The sequence below is a fragment of the Thamnophis sirtalis genome, unplaced genomic scaffold (assembly GCF_051295495.1).
Source record: "Thamnophis sirtalis isolate CommonGarterSnake01/CBP01778 unplaced genomic scaffold, rThaSir2_p1.2 scaffold_14, whole genome shotgun sequence".
Taxonomy (NCBI): Eukaryota; Metazoa; Chordata; class Lepidosauria; order Squamata; family Natricidae; genus Thamnophis; species Thamnophis sirtalis.
In genome coordinates, this window is record NW_028261394.1 from 7,553,669 (window position 1) to 7,569,029 (window position 15,361).

The 15,361-nt window shown below is 45.9% G+C and overlaps 1 protein-coding gene across 1 annotated transcript in view; it reads right to left on the reverse strand.

Annotated features, from left to right (window-relative positions):
• LOC148042692 (putative short-chain dehydrogenase/reductase family 42E member 2) overlaps positions 1-15,361 on the reverse strand; it is a 40,336-nt gene that overhangs the window by 19,764 nt on the left and 5,211 nt on the right. Inside the window, exons 2-5 of the mRNA XM_087729244.1 lie at positions 11,036-11,090; positions 5,612-5,746; positions 3,108-3,203; positions 1,044-1,104 (exon numbers count right to left, since the gene is read on the reverse strand). Coding sequence (XP_087585370.1) covers positions 1,044-1,104; positions 3,108-3,203; positions 5,612-5,746; positions 11,036-11,090 — 347 coding nt within the window. The remainder of the gene's footprint in view (positions 1-1,043; positions 1,105-3,107; positions 3,204-5,611; positions 5,747-11,035; positions 11,091-15,361) is intronic.

A 15,361-nucleotide genomic window follows, 5' to 3' on the forward strand; every position in this document is an offset into this window, starting at 1 on the left:
ACCTTTGCAATTGGAAGACTTGTGAACTTCAGCTCCCAGAATTCCCCAGCCGAAATGCTTTAAGAATGGTGGACTTCAACCCCCAGAATACACCAGCTAGCATGCTTTAAGATATGTGGACTTCCACTTCCAGAATTCCCCAGCCACCATACGTTAAGATTTCCCCTATTGATTGTGGAACTCTGGGAATTGAAGTCTTCATGCATCTTAAGAGTTGCTGAGATTTAGATATACTAGTCTGTTGTGGCCCAGCAGGAGCCGTTGGAGCTGCCACCAGACTCCGACAGCAAGGGGCCCTATGAGTCGGTCCTGGAGGATGTGGAGGACCCTGGACAGGGTTCCGACTCTGAGCAGGGCGCAGAGAGACTGGTTGGCCACCAGGTGGTGTCTGAACCTTGGACCAGTGGGGAGGAGACAAGGGAGAGTGATCCAGAAACCAGCAGTGAGTTGTTCCTGGATGCATGCCATCGAAGAGCTAATAGGCGTCAGGAACAATTATGCAATTACAGGAGGTAATTGCGCTCAGCTGGTGGTCATTAGGCTCCTCTCCAGACTATAAAAAAGGCTGCTTGTGACACGCCCCTTTTGTAGAAGTCAATGCATTGACTAAAGAGAACGTAACTAACTTGGCAGGGTGGATTGCTGCCAGAGTTTGTCTGAGTTGCTGCCAAGATTTGTCGGATTTGCTGCCAAGGTCCTTATCTGTTTGTTTGCTTGGCTTTCAGAATCTGGTCTTGCTATTAAAGGACATTCTAATTAAGCTTGTCTCGGCTTTCGTTACTGGACGGAGGAGGGGGTCAGAACACTAGTCTAACATATCCAATTATGTTATTGGCCTCTCATGAGTTCTTAGAGGAAAGGCAAGCCATAAATTAAAAAAAAACTAAGAAATAAAGCCAAGTACAGAACAGCAAATCAAAGTTAACATTCACTATTCCCCCCCCCCCCCGTAGAATCTAGTCTTCTAGTAGGCTACTTAGTTTCCCAGAAATGAGAACACTTCCATGTATTGGCATAATTGAGAAAGACGAACTGAAACATACCATCAATGATAATCTTTGTTCCTCCCACGTTGATGGATTCAATCTCTTCTTTCTTTTCGGCCTTAAAAGCAATAGAACAGAAGAAGAAAAAAATCAGAAAAAATGATGATTAGTTTTTTTTACGTCACATTCAATTTTGCAGCTATCAAGATTGTTGGACGGGCAGGGACAAAAACAGCCAGGGAAACAGGCCTCCTCCCAGTCAACCGCTGATTTACCACCAGCCTAGAAGGGGAGGGCTGGGACGCACAAGCAAATGACAGCTGATGACTTAAAAGCCATCAACACAGCCCAATCAACATTTAAAATGCCATCTACACAACAGGCACTATAAATACCACACTCAGAGCAGCACACACCCTGCTAGGGAGAAGACTTATTTTATTTATTTATTTATTTTATTAAATATATTTATATGCCGCCCAATCCCGAAGGACTCTGGGCGGCTTACAAAAAAATAAGAGAAAAAAAACACATAACGAGAAAAGAAACAGTTTAAAAACAGGAACACCCTCATACATTCATTCTAATCGGGGCTGGACCTCAACAGTGAGGTAAACAGCCCCAGGCCTGCCAGAACAGCCAAGTTTTTACAGCTTTCCTGAAGGCCATGAGAGTGGGTATGGTCCGGGTCTCCGGGGGTAGCTGGTTCCAGAGAGTCGGAGCAGCCACAGAGAAGGCTCTCCTCCGGGGGCCCGCCAGCTGACACTGTCTGGCTGACGGCATCTGAAGGAGGCCCAATTTGTGGGATCTTACTGGCCGCTGGGAGGTATGTGGCAGCAGGCGGTCTCGAAGGTACTCTGGCCCTAAGCCATGTAGGGCTTTAAAGGTGATAACCAACACCTTGAATTGAGTCCCCGAAATAGGGCTTCAGCATGAATCTAAAAGCTTGGAAGACAAAAATCTTTGGTGACCAACTCAGATTGCATCCTGAAAGATTACTTATACTCTGTTTCCTCCAAAATAAGACCTCCCTGGATAATAAGCCCAATCGGGCTTTTGAGCGCATGCACTAAAATAAGCCCTGCCCTAAAAATAACCCCTCCCTGAAAATATTTAAACACATGCGCAGTTGGTCCCTGCAATTTCCTGGGGGGAGGGGGGAAACATGCTCCAGTTTCCCCCACATGCACACCTGCCATCCGTGCAGAACAGCCTCGTGCAGGCCGCTGTCACAAACCCTAGCTACTGTGCCCCTTCTCTTAGTGGCGGTCGCAAAAAGAGTGGCAGGCCCAGAGATGCTAGGGCTGGCAAGAGTGTGCCAGAAACAGTTTCGAGTTTCGAATTTCAAGTTTCATTTTATTTATATGCCGCCCTATTCCCGGCGGGACTCAGAGCGGCACACAAACCCAAGGAGGGGAAGGGAAAAACTACAAAAGTACAGGGTATTTAAAAACAACCAACAGCCACACGATTCGAGAGGGGAAGGGAACTCATCGACCCCAGACCTGCCGACACAGCCAGGTTTTAACGGCTTTTCGGAAGGCCTGGAGAGAGGTGAGGGTCCTAATGTCTGTGGGGAGTTCGTTCCAAAGGGCCGGAGCCACCCCAGAGAAGGCCCTCTCCCGGGTAATAGCCAGATGACATTGGCTGGTAGACGGAACCCGGAGAAGGCCCGCTCTGTGTGATCTAATGGGTCTTTGGGAGGTAATTGGCAGCAGGCGGTCTCTCAAATACCCAGGTCAAATACCATGAAGGGCTTTATAAGTGACGACTAGCACCTTGAAGCGTATCCGGAGATTAATCGGTAACCAGTGCAGCTCGCGGAGGATAGGTGTAACGTGGGTGTACCGAGCTGCACCCACAATCGCTCACGCGGCTGCATTCTGGATGAGCTGAAGTCTCCGAATGCTCTTCAAGGGCTGCCCCATGTAGAGCGCATTGCAGTAGTCCAGTCTTGGGAACTTACAGCCCCCTCGGGATCAGCTGATTTGCAGGCCATGGGCCAAGGTTAAGGGGCCTTCTGCACCTCAAAAATAACAACATCTCCCTGAAAATAAGGCCAAAGTGCAGGGAAACAGGGTACTTCCTTGTGAGTAGCAAATAATTGTATTATCCACTTACTTGTTCACCACCAGACATGCCAAAGCTTGCCAGATGAAAAATGGTGTCGATTCCCTCACTAGCTTGGAAGACTTTCTCATAATCCCGCACATCAGCCTGGAAAATGTTTGTGTGGGAAAGAAAGAACTGCACATGAAAACAAGAAGCATCAAGGAACCTCCTTACAATTTGTTGATTGCATCACCATTGGCTGGCTAAGCCCGGTAGTGTTGCAAGATTTTTTACAGCCAAGATGCTGAAAGTATTGGATTAATAATGAGGGAACAGGTACTCCTTGGTGATAACACCATGTGTTCGATGTGCTATGACGGTGCTGAAACAAGACGTTTATGACCATCTAAAAAGGTTTAGGGATGTGGTAGCTCAGTGGCTAAGATGCTAAGCTTGTCGCTCAGAAAGGTCGGCAGTTCGGCAGTTCGGCAGTTCGAATCCCTAGCGCCGCATAACCGAGGGAGCTCCCGTGGCTTGTCCCAGCTTCTGCCAACCTAGCAGTTCGAAAGCACGTAAAAATGCAAGTAGAAAAATAGGAACCACCTTTGGTGGGAAGGTAGCAGCGTTCCATGAGCCTTCGGCATTGAGTCATGCCGGCCACATGACCACGGAGATGTCTTCGGACAGCGCTGGCTCTTCGGCTTTGAAACGGAGATGAGCACCGCCCCCTAGAGTCAGGAATGACTAGCACATATGTGCGAGGGGAACCTTTACCTTTTAAAAAGGTGAAATCAATTCACAATTAACAAACTTCGTTCATCTGAGATGTTTCGTTTCTCATCCAAGTAACTTCATCGGTCAAAAAATTAGTTAGGCAGAGAATCGTTGGAATGTACTAACTCATGCCAACTGCAGCGGTTTCTCCCCAAAATGTATTGCAATATGTAAATGAAGACGCAATCATCCAGGTCAAAAGATTAAATTATGCAATATGTTTGGGGGAGAAACCCCTGAAGTTGATGTGGCAAGAGTTAGTACATTCCAAAAACTCATTGACTCTCTGCCTAACTTTTTTTGAGGGGGGTGGGGGAATATTTTGACTGAACAAAAGTTACTTGGATGGGTAATGAAAGATCTCAGATTAACAAACTTTGTTAATTGCCCTGATTTAAAATTTTAGCAATAGCTTAAAGACTTATATACCGCTTCATCGTGCTTTTACAGCCCTCTCCGAGCGGTTTACAGAGTCAGCCTCTTGCCCCCAACAATGTGGGTCCTCATTTTCCCCACCTCGGAAGGATGGAAGGCTGAGTCGACCTTGAGCCGGACAGGATCGAACTGCTGGCAGTGGACAGAGTTAACTATAGCAATAGCACTTAGACTTATATACCGCTTTACAGTGCTTTACAATTCTCTCTAAGCAGTTTACAGAGTCAGTCTGTTGCCTCCAATAATCTGGGTCTTCATTTGACCCACCTCGGAAGGACGGAAGGCTGAGTCAACCTGGAGCCTGGTGAGATTCGAACTTCCAAATTGCAGTCAGCCAGCAGTCAGTAGAAGTAGCCTGCAGTACTGCACTCTAACCACTGCGCCACCTCCGCTCAGTATACTTTTCAGATACTTTTGGCCTGGATGATCGACTCTTCATTTACATATCATTAATGACCATCACAGTATTCCTATGGTCGCAGGCTGAACGTTTGGATACTTGGCAACTGGCTTGCCTTTGCGACGGTCGTAGCATCTCGGGGTCATGTGATGGCCCTCTGCGCCTTTCCTAGCCAGTTTCCAACAAACCAAGTCAGTGGGGGGAAGCTGGATTTCCTTAGAGACCGCCACAAAACCAGTCGTAGAATCAGGTGCGACTCACTTCACAATTGTGTCATTTAGCAATAGAAACTCGTGTTCCAATTGTGGTTATAAGTTGAGAATTACCTGTACCCTGTCCAATTCACCTTCAGTCATGGATGTTCCCTGCAGGAATTTGTATCAGTGGTTTTTCATCTTAGCATAACAAGCCCCACAGGTTTATTGTTGCAGGAAAACCTTGGAGAAGAAAGTCCTACTAAAACTACCTGGAGGGAGACCTAAGGAAAAAGGACTTGATGTCTTGCCGGCATCCTGTCATCAAAGGCTGGGGGTGGGGGAGGAGGGACATGGGGAGGGGGAACAAATGGGCAATAACCCTGTATGAGTATATGATGGGATATAGGAAGGGGAGGATGACAGCTTGACAAAGAATGACGAAGCTCAGAATTTGTGCCAGTAACCAAGGCCAAGCACCCTGAGATAGAATGTGAAATACTCCAAACACACCTCCGTGTTCTCAAAACACCCAGGCGAATCTTGATTGGCTGAAGACAGGCACGCCATGGAGGAAGGGCTGGGATGAGGGAAAACATTTTGTATCTATTTCATGTGGGAAATTCAGTTCTAGCTTGACTTTACTGCAACCACCCTCTTTTAGTAAAAGAATCTATCACTTCACTTCCTTGGAGTTGATAGTCTTTCTCTCCCAAGGGATCAGACTGGGACAGGTCTGACACCAACAGTCAAACTGATCCCCATCCTACCTGGATGAAGAGTGCTTCCTTGGGGAGCTTCCATCTAGGTTCACGTCTATCAAGCATAACCACATCAATCCCTTCCTGGATGAGAGCGCAGCTCAGGTGGAATCCACAATATCCCGTACCACCGGTGACCATTGCCTTCCGACCTAAGGATCCCATCTGCCTGGGGATTCTCCAATTGGGTGGCTCATCCCCGTGGGTCACTTTTTCATCGGATTTTCTTTGGAGGATGTCCTCACGGTGACCAAGCATGGCTGGATAACTTCTGTTTGGTTTGTTAAGGGGGGGGGGCTTTGTAAACCCCGAGCACCGGCTTACGAGCCGTTCACAAACAAGTTGCGGGTGGATCCCCGAGGCCTTCCTGCATAAAATCAAAATAACAAAAACCAACGCTGATTACCCCAACCTCATGGTTTATAAGGCGCTTTGCAATATTTAGGTTTTTATTCGGCAAGCGCTTCACGGTTTTGATCTTCTTTTCCTGAGCCCTTCGGGAATAGGGCGGCATACAAGTCAAATAAAACCTTCCCTTTTTTCTTAATATGAAGTCATTAAGGCAAGATAAAAATTTAATCAATCTATAAATATAGTAGGCTTCCTTAGCCATTATGTAAGAACTCTAATCTAATCTAAATAAAAGTAAAGTTTCCGTAACTTTAATTGGTCTCCTTGTAACTATGTTTTACAACGCCTCCCTTATATAATGTTTTCTAAAGTAACCATGTGATTTAGTTCCCTTATACCATAAGAAAGCATGCCATCCCAACAGTAAGTCGTGACCTTCTACATTCAATAATCTAGAGGTTTTTTAATGATATCCATTCCTTAATCCACATCAAGTTTGTTGCCTTATAGTATAGCTCCCAATCAGGTAGCCCAAATCCTCCTCTAGATCTAGCATCTTGTAGTAATTTAAGTTTTATTCTAGCTTTTTCCCCTTGCCAAATAAATTTCAAAACTATTTTATTTAAAAGGCCTTTGATGCTGAGAAAGATAGAATGAATGAGAAGAGCTTAGTCAACAGCAGGGTGGCTGGACATTATGACAGCATCAGAAAACCTGATGGTGTGGAAATGCCACCCCCAAGAAAACATAAATTGAGATTTGAAAGAGACACCTATAACAATAGAAAAAGAAAGGGAGGGAAGAAGGAAGGAGAGGAGAGGAGGAGGGAAGTAGAGAAGGGAGGGAAGAAGGAAGGGAAAGGAGAGGAGGGTGGAAGGGAGAGAAAGAGAAGGAGAGATAGTAGGAAAGGAAGAGGAAGAGTGGAGGAGAGGTAAGGGAAGAAGAAAGAGGTAAGGAGAGGAGGGTGGAAGGGAGAGAAAGAGAAGGAGAGAGGGCAGGAAAGGGAAGAGAGAGGGTAGGAGTGGGGAAGGAGAAGAGGAAGGAAGGAAGTCGAGAAGGAAGGGAGGGAGAAAAGAAAAGAAAGGGAAAATATGGTGGTGTTACTACAGGCGCTAGGGATGGTAAACAAAGCAACTCAAACTGTATATTATAATCTTTTAAATGGAATAACAATAGTATAAGAATGGCAAAGAAAAAGAATAACTGTGTGAATGTATACCTATAATTGTATGTAAGAGAATAAATGACAGTAAGAATATAAAGCACAATATAGGTAAACAATATTTTGTTATAAATAGTTGTATAAATAAATATAGAATTGTACATAAAATGGATAACGAATAAGGAGACCATGAATGCAAGATAGAAGGGAAAACACTAACTGCAAAGAAACCGATTCGGAACTGCTGTATGATATACGATGGAACTTATTGTTCCTATGTTGTTTTAAGTCATGTGTCTGTTTCTGTTGATGTGTTTATGTGTTTAAAATAAAAAATTATTTTTAAAATAATTTTTAAACCTCCCTGCTCAAGGCCTATTCCATTTCAGACAAATGGCTCTCCAATCTCTTCTTAAAATTTTCCAGTGTTGAAGGATTCACAGCTTCTGGAGGCAAGTTGTTCCACTGGTTAATTGTTCTCACAGTCAGGAAATTTCTCCTTAGTTCTAAGTTGCTTCTCTCCTTGATGAGTTTCCACCCATTGCTTCTTGTTCCACCCTCAGGTGCTTTGGAGAATAGTTTGACTCCATCTTCTTTGGGCAACCCCTGAGATATTGGAACACCGCTATCGTATCTCCCCTCGGTCTTCTTTTCATTAAACTAGACACACCCAATTTTTGCAAGCATTATTCATGTTTTCTTTTCCTCCATAAATTACTTTTTTCAATGTTGTTGTAGCTCTGAACAGATGGGAACAACCTGTACCCCTGTATCTTAAAATACTATCACTGTGTATGCCAATTAATTAAGGAAACTTTTTTTGTGCACCTGGAAGAATAAGCAGGAACCAAACTAGAAATTAGCACGTAAGTAGAAGTGCATTTTATATTAAGATTGGCTTCAGAACATTTGGAACTTTTATTTTAAAATGTAAAATGTTCTTGCTCTGTTTATCAAAACTTTGGAATGGGTTACTAAGGGATTTCTAGCTGGTAAAAAGTAAAATAACTTGTCTGGCGTATTAAGGCTTGGCATATAAGGTAAAGGTAAAGGTTCCCCTCGCACGTATGTGCTAGTTGTGCCTGACTCTAGGGGGCAATGCTCATCTCCATTTCAAAGCCAAAGAGCCAGTGCTGTCCAAAGACGTCTCCGTGGTCATGTGGCCAGCATGGTGGGAAGGTAATGCAATGCTGTTACCTTCTCATCAAAAGTGGTTCCTATTTTTTCTACTTGCATTTTTACGTGCTTTTGAACTGGTAGGTTGGCAGAAGCTGTAACAAATAATGGGGGCTCACTCTGTTAGTATAGAATAGAATAGAATAGAATAGAACAGGACAGGACAGGACAGGATAGAATAGAATAACAGAGTTGGAATGGAAGGGAATAGAATAGAATAACAGAGTTGGAAAGGACCTTGGAGGTCTTCTAGTCCAACCCCCTGCCTAGGCCAGGAAACTCTACACCACTTCAGACAAATGGTTGTCCAACCTCTTCTTAAAAACTTCCAGTGTTGGAGGATTCACAACTCCCGGAAGCAAGTTGTTCCACTGGTTAATTGTTCAAACTGTTAGGAAATTTCTTCTCAGTTCTAAATGTTCAACTTAACCCTCAATTATGATTATGATAAATGTTCAACTTAACCCTCAATCATAATTGAGGATTAAGTTGAACATTTAGAACTGAGAAGAAATTTCCTAACAGTTTGAACAATTAACCAGTGGAACAACTTGCTTCCGGGAGTTGTGAATCCTCCAACACTGGAAGTTTTTAAGAAGAGATTGGACAACCATTTGTCTGTGATTGTGACCTCTAGACTGGACTACTGCAACGTGCTCTACATGGGGCAGCCCTTGAAGAGCATTCGGCGACTTCAGCTTGTCCAGAATGCAGCCGCGCGAGCGATCGTGGGTGCGCCTCGGTTCACCCACGTCACACCTATCCTCCGCGAGCTGCACTGGCTGCCTATTGGTCTCCGGATACGCTTCAAGGCGCTAGTCGTCACTTATAAAGCCCTTCATGGTATTGGACCTGGGTACTTGAGAGACCGCCTGCTGCCAATTACCTCCACTAGACCGATTAGATCCCACAGATTAGGCCTCCTCCGAATTCCATCCGCCGGCCAGTGTCGACTGGCGACTACCCGGAGGAGAGCCTTCTCTGTGGCTGCTCCGACCCTCTGGAACGAACTCCCCGTGGAGATTCGAACCCTCACCACCCTCCAGGCCTTCCGCAAAGCCCTTAAAACCTGGCTGTTCCGACAGGCCTGGGGCTAATGAACTGTTGCCCCCGTCTCGAATTGGTATGACTGTTGTGTTTTTAATCATGCATTGTTTTCATGTCGTTTTAAATTCTTGTTTGTACCCCCCTTTCCGGTTGAGTTGTAAGCCACCCTGAGTCCCCTTCGGGGGAAAAGGGCGGCATATAAATCAAATCAAATCAAATCAAATCAAATCAAATCAAATCATCATTTACCTTTAGCCTGTAGTTGGTGCCTTCAACAATCTGGCAGGCAAAGCGAGATCCTGCGTTTCCTTCGTTGAGGTTTTTCCCACGTCTCTGTGCTCTTCCAAAACCACCGAGGACTTGAGGGAATCTCTGGAGACAATGGCTTATCTTTTATAGCAGCGCTCTTTATGGGCAAGGGAGCTATCTTTGATCGATACAATTGGTAAATCGTGACTTCACCCGGGAGCCAAAAAAGTGGCACGTATTTCAACACTTGTCCTGGATGTTTTTATGTCATTCTGATTGCATACATCACCCATGGTAAATTTATGCCTTGGATAAGAATAATTATGAGTAACGCGGAGGAACTTAAGTGCCAAAACAAGCAAGAACCTTGGCACATTGTCCTAAATTTGTACCTCATTTTCTGTGTTCATGTCCATGTTTATACTTATACCTGTTATCTTGTACATGTTTGACAAACTAATATATATATATATCCATCCATCCATCCATCCATCCATCCATCCATCCATCCATCCATCCATCCATCCACCTTTATTGTTTCACATCCTTATGCCTCAACCAGTACACTAAACTGCCCCTCATATCTATCTATCTATCTATCTATCTATCTATCTATCTATCTATCTATCTATCTATCTATCTATCTATCTATCCATCCATCCATCCATCCATCCATCCATCCATCCATCCATCCATCCATCCACCTTTATTGTTTCACATCCTTATGCCTCAACCAGTACACTAAACTGCCTCTCATATCTATCTATCTATCTATCTATCTATCTATCTATCTATCTATCTATCTATCTATCTATCCATCCATCCATCCATCCATCCATCCATCCATCCATCCATCCATCCATCATCTATCTATCTATCTATCTATCTATCTATCTATCTATCTATCTATCTATCTCTATCCATCCATCCATCCATCCATCCATCCATCCACCCACCCACCCACCCACCTACCTATTTCCATCTAATGAATTTAGAAGAGTTTTGAATTAGCATATTGCGTAAAGCCAGACATACCAAATATTTGGCTTATTCTATCGCGTTCTGAAGTGTGCACAGAACAAAGTTTAGCCCTTAAAACCAAACTTTGATGCGCCTTGATTTCCCAATGTTGGATCATGAGGCTGTGTGAGCCTATGGCAAGACGCTGCTTAAAACCAGGAGCTTCTGATGGGTGAGTTGCAAACACTCCATCCGACAATGACTTCTTTGAGTGATGGTGGTCTTTGAAGGACTGGGGGACATTGCATGTTCCAAGCTCTCAATGTCTTCAGCGACAGTACATACTAATCTGGATATTTACAATGGCTCCCTCTTTATGCAAAAGGTGAGTTCCAGGAACCGTTTCGTCTCTTAAACCGTGTTCCCATTTTTGGGAATTTCATTGAAAGCACACACATTTCATTGAAAGCAACAGAGTTGGAAGGGACCTTGGAGGTCTTCCTCAAGACTGGATTATTGTAACGCGCTCTACATGGGGCTGCCCTTGAAGAGTGTTCGAAGACTCCAATTAGTCCAGAATGCAGCCGCGCGAGCGATTGTGGGTACACCAAGGTACACCCACGTTACACCTATCCTCCGCGAGCTGCACTGGCTACCCATTAGTCTCCGGACCCGCTTCAAGGTGCTGGTCGCTACCTATAAAGCCCTACATGGCATCGGACCTGGGTACTTGAGAGACCGCCTCCTGCCGATTACCTCTCTCAGACCAATTAGATCGCACAGGTTGGGTCTCCTCCGGATTCCATCTGCCAGCCAATGTCGGCTGGCGACCCCCCGGGGGAGAGCCTTCTCTGTTGCAGCTCCGGCCCTCTGGAACGAGCTCCCTGTTGAGATCCGGACCCTTACTACCCTCCCGGCCTTCCGCAAAGCCACCAAGTCCTGGCTGTTCCAGCAGGCTGGGGGGAGCTGAGAAGCATCTACCTCCACGGAAATTGTGAATGTTGGTTTTGTTTTTAATATGTTGCCTTTGTCTCGTTCCCCTCTTTCCCTTGTCTTTTGTGAGCCGCCCGGAGTCCTCCGGGAGTGGGCGGCATACAAGACAAATAAATAAATAAACAAACAAACAAACAAACAAACAAACAAATAAATAAATAAATAATTCTTGTCCAACCCCCTGCCTAGGCACCATTTCAGACAGATGGCTATCCAACATCTTCTTAAAGACTTCCAGTGTTGGGGCTTTAACAACTTCTGGAGGCAAGGTCTTCTAGTCCAAGTAGGAGATCTTATACTATTTCCAACAAACAGCTGTTCAGTCTCTTCTTAAAAAATCTCCAGGGATGGAGCAACACACAACTTCTGGAGGCAAGTCTCTCCAATGTTTGATTGGAAATTTCTCCTTGGTTCTAGGTTGCTTCTCTCCTTGATTAGCTTCCATCCACTGCTCCTTGCCTTGCCTTCAGGCCTTTTGGAGAATAAGTTGCCTCCCTCCTCTTTGCGACATTTGACATGCATCGTTGAAAATCAGAATACACCCGAGCCCAGCTCAGAGTTCAGGCTGTTTGGCTTATTTTCACACGTTCTCACACCCGCAAGCATCTATTGGCATAAAGGTGAACCCTATTTCCCTGTTGCCAAATTGAAATGAGCAAGAATTCAGCATCCACCCACAACATCGATCTTGAATAAGAATGTACGGTAAAATTAAATACTATGTGCTAGTCGTTCCCGACTCTAGGGCGTGGCGTTCATCTCCGTTTCAAAGCCGAAGAGTCAGCGCTGTCCGAAGACGTCTCCGTGGTCATGTGGCCGGCATGACTCAGCGTCGAAGGCGCACGGAACGCTGTTACCTTCCCACCAAAGGCGGTTCCGATTTTTCTACTTGCATTTTTTACCTGCTTTCGAACTACGAGGTTGGCAGAAGCTGGGACCAGTCACGGGAGCTCACTCCGGTATGCGGCGCTAGGGATTTGAACCGCCAAACTGATGACCTTTCTGATCGACAAGCTCAGCGTCTTAGCCACTAAGCCACCTAGTAAAATTAAAGGCAAGATGAAATTCATCCCATCACATGCAAAAAACCATCACAACATGGCTTAAAACGCAATTAAAATTTTCTGGGAAAGGAAGTCTCCACTCAGCACCAAAAGGATTGTTAATAAGAGCAGAAGTCAAATCTTTCTGAAGAGGTGGTTCCATTGATAAGGTGCCACCACTGAAAATGTTCTCCTCACTATTGATAGGGAGATCTGGAGGAGGGTCTCACTGGGTGATTTTCCGTTCAAGGTGGAATTGATGGTTTGATGGTGAGGACAATGATGATGTTATCCACTCAGTTGTGTCCGATTCTTGGTGATCCCATGGGCCAGCTGTCTCCACATCTTTCCAGTCTTGCATTATTTCTTTTGAGTTGTTCTACGCTCTGGCTGGTGTCAGCTTTGATGGTCCATGTTCTTTGGCATTTCCTTTTACTGCTAACTCTTCCCAACATAACTGCTTCTCCAGTGAATTCCTCTTCAGGTCATGGCCAAAGTAAGTGAGACACAGTTTTGTGATTTTTGCCTGCTAATGACACGTTATGGTGTTATGCACCCCAATACTAGCCAAACCACAATGGGCTGAGTTCACACAGAGTCAGAAGCAGGCATGTCCTTCAATGGCTACCTGTTCTGACCCCCCCCCTTCTCCGTTCAGGAACGAGAGCCAAAACAGACGTACGAAAGAATGTTTTAATCAGTCCAGGCTCTTGTTGGCTGCGAGCCCAAAATAAACCAAGATAAACGCTCTGGCAAAAGTCCTATATCTCACGCAGCCCTGAAAACAGGCTTCTTTCATCAAGCCACTTATCCAAGTTAGTTTCTCTCAATTTGTGAACGTGAACAAGAACGTTGACTCCTGCAACCAGGCGTGGCACAAACAGTTCCCTTTATACTCAGGAGAGGATCCCAATGAGCAACAGCTGCTCGCAATCATCTCCTGTAAGTACTCAGTTGTTCCTTCCGTCGAGTAACCCTTCGACGGGGTGCAGCCTGAAACAACTCATGAGTGTTTCCCTGAACACTCCCTCTGATCCAAGGCTCCACCGCCACCTGGTGGCCAACCAGTCTCTCCTCGCCCTGCTCGGAGTCGACACCCTGTCCAGGGACCTCCACCTCCTCCGAGGCCGACTCATAAGACCCCTCACTGTCGGAGTCTGGCGGCAGCTCTAACAGCTCCTGCCGGGCCACAACAGCTACCTATGCCTCTCCACAATTTTGTCTACAAGTTCTGGCTTTTGTTCATGCCCCTTTACTGATTATTCCCTTATCAACATTCCAATTTCGCAAGCCGCCCAAGCTTTTGGCAATTCGAGCAACTGAAGGACCAAACAAACCTCTTTTGAAAGCGTGATCCAACACACAAAATTGGTTGATTGGCTGCCAAAGGGAATTGGCTGACTTAGTTGGGAAACTGAATTTGCTGATGGAACTAATCGGCTGCCAACTGGTTACACAATGGCACCAGTGAGATAAGGAGCTCCAAGATAGTGTGTGATGACCCGGGGCGTGGCACGAAGGCAACACAGCCAGAGAACCAGTATGAGTCCTTTTATTGGCACCAACTTTGCCCCAAAGTCCTTTTTACTCTCCTGCCTAGAGAGAAACTCTTCCACAAACCTGCAGATAGATTTAGATTTATTTTATTTTTATGCCGCCCTTCTCCGGGAGGGACTCAGGGCGGCGAACAACTCAAAGGGGGAAAAGGGAAACATAGAACACAATACAAGTAGTTAAAATAGCCAAGAATCACACAACCACACAGGTCGAGAGGGGAGGGGAACTCATCAACCCCAGGCCTGCCGGCAAAGCCAGGTTTTGACGGCTTTTCGGAAGGCCTGGAGAGAGGTGAGGGTCCGAATCTCTGCGGGGAGTTCGTTCCAGAGGGCCGGAGCTGCCACAGAGAAGGCCCTCCCCCGGGTAGTAGCCAGGTGGCATTGGCTGGTAGACGGAACCCGGAGGAGGCCGACCCTGTGTGATCTAATGGGTCTTTGGGAGGTAATTGGCAGCAGGCGGTCTCTCAAGTACCCAGGTCCAATACCAGTCCAAATGCTGTAAGCAGAATGACTGCAAACAATCACTCCAGCAGGGCAAGATAGGGAGTCCCAGAAGCGAAGAATAATTCTAGCAAGAGAAGATCAGCACACGGAAGGACGGAAATAATTCAAACAGGCCCGGGGGAATGCCAGGAGTGCAGGCCACAACTCTCAACACTCTAGGAATTCAGTGTTTGTTCCCGACAAACAACTCTCCCAACTGCCTCTCCTTTAAACTCCATCCCCAGGTGTGCCTTGTGAATGGAATCAGGGCCCTTTCCTTCCTCGTAAGCCACACAACCCGTTGCTCTTTTCTGCCTTCTTCCCTGAGTGCCCTAGGATGAGGAGGGGATGGGCCTTGGTCTTCATCTGAACCCCCTCTCCCTTGTTCTGCCTCTCCCCTGCTCTGCCCAGTCTGACTTTGCCCTTCCCCAGTTTCCTCCACAGCCAATGGATCCACTCTCTTGCTCTCTGTGAGCTGTTTGTCTTCCATCTCAAGAGTCAGACTCAGGGGATGACACTGAGCTATGGGATGCTTATCAGGGAAAGCCTTATCTATTCAGCCTTGGCGCCACGCCAGGTCATCACCAGTGGTGGGTTTCAAAAATTTTTGGAACCTCTTCTGTAGGTGTGACCTGCTTTCCGGGTCCACTGGTGGAACCTCTTCTAACCAGTTCGGTAGATTTGACGAACCGGTTCTACCGAATAGGTGCGAACTGGTAGGAACCCACCTCTGGTCATT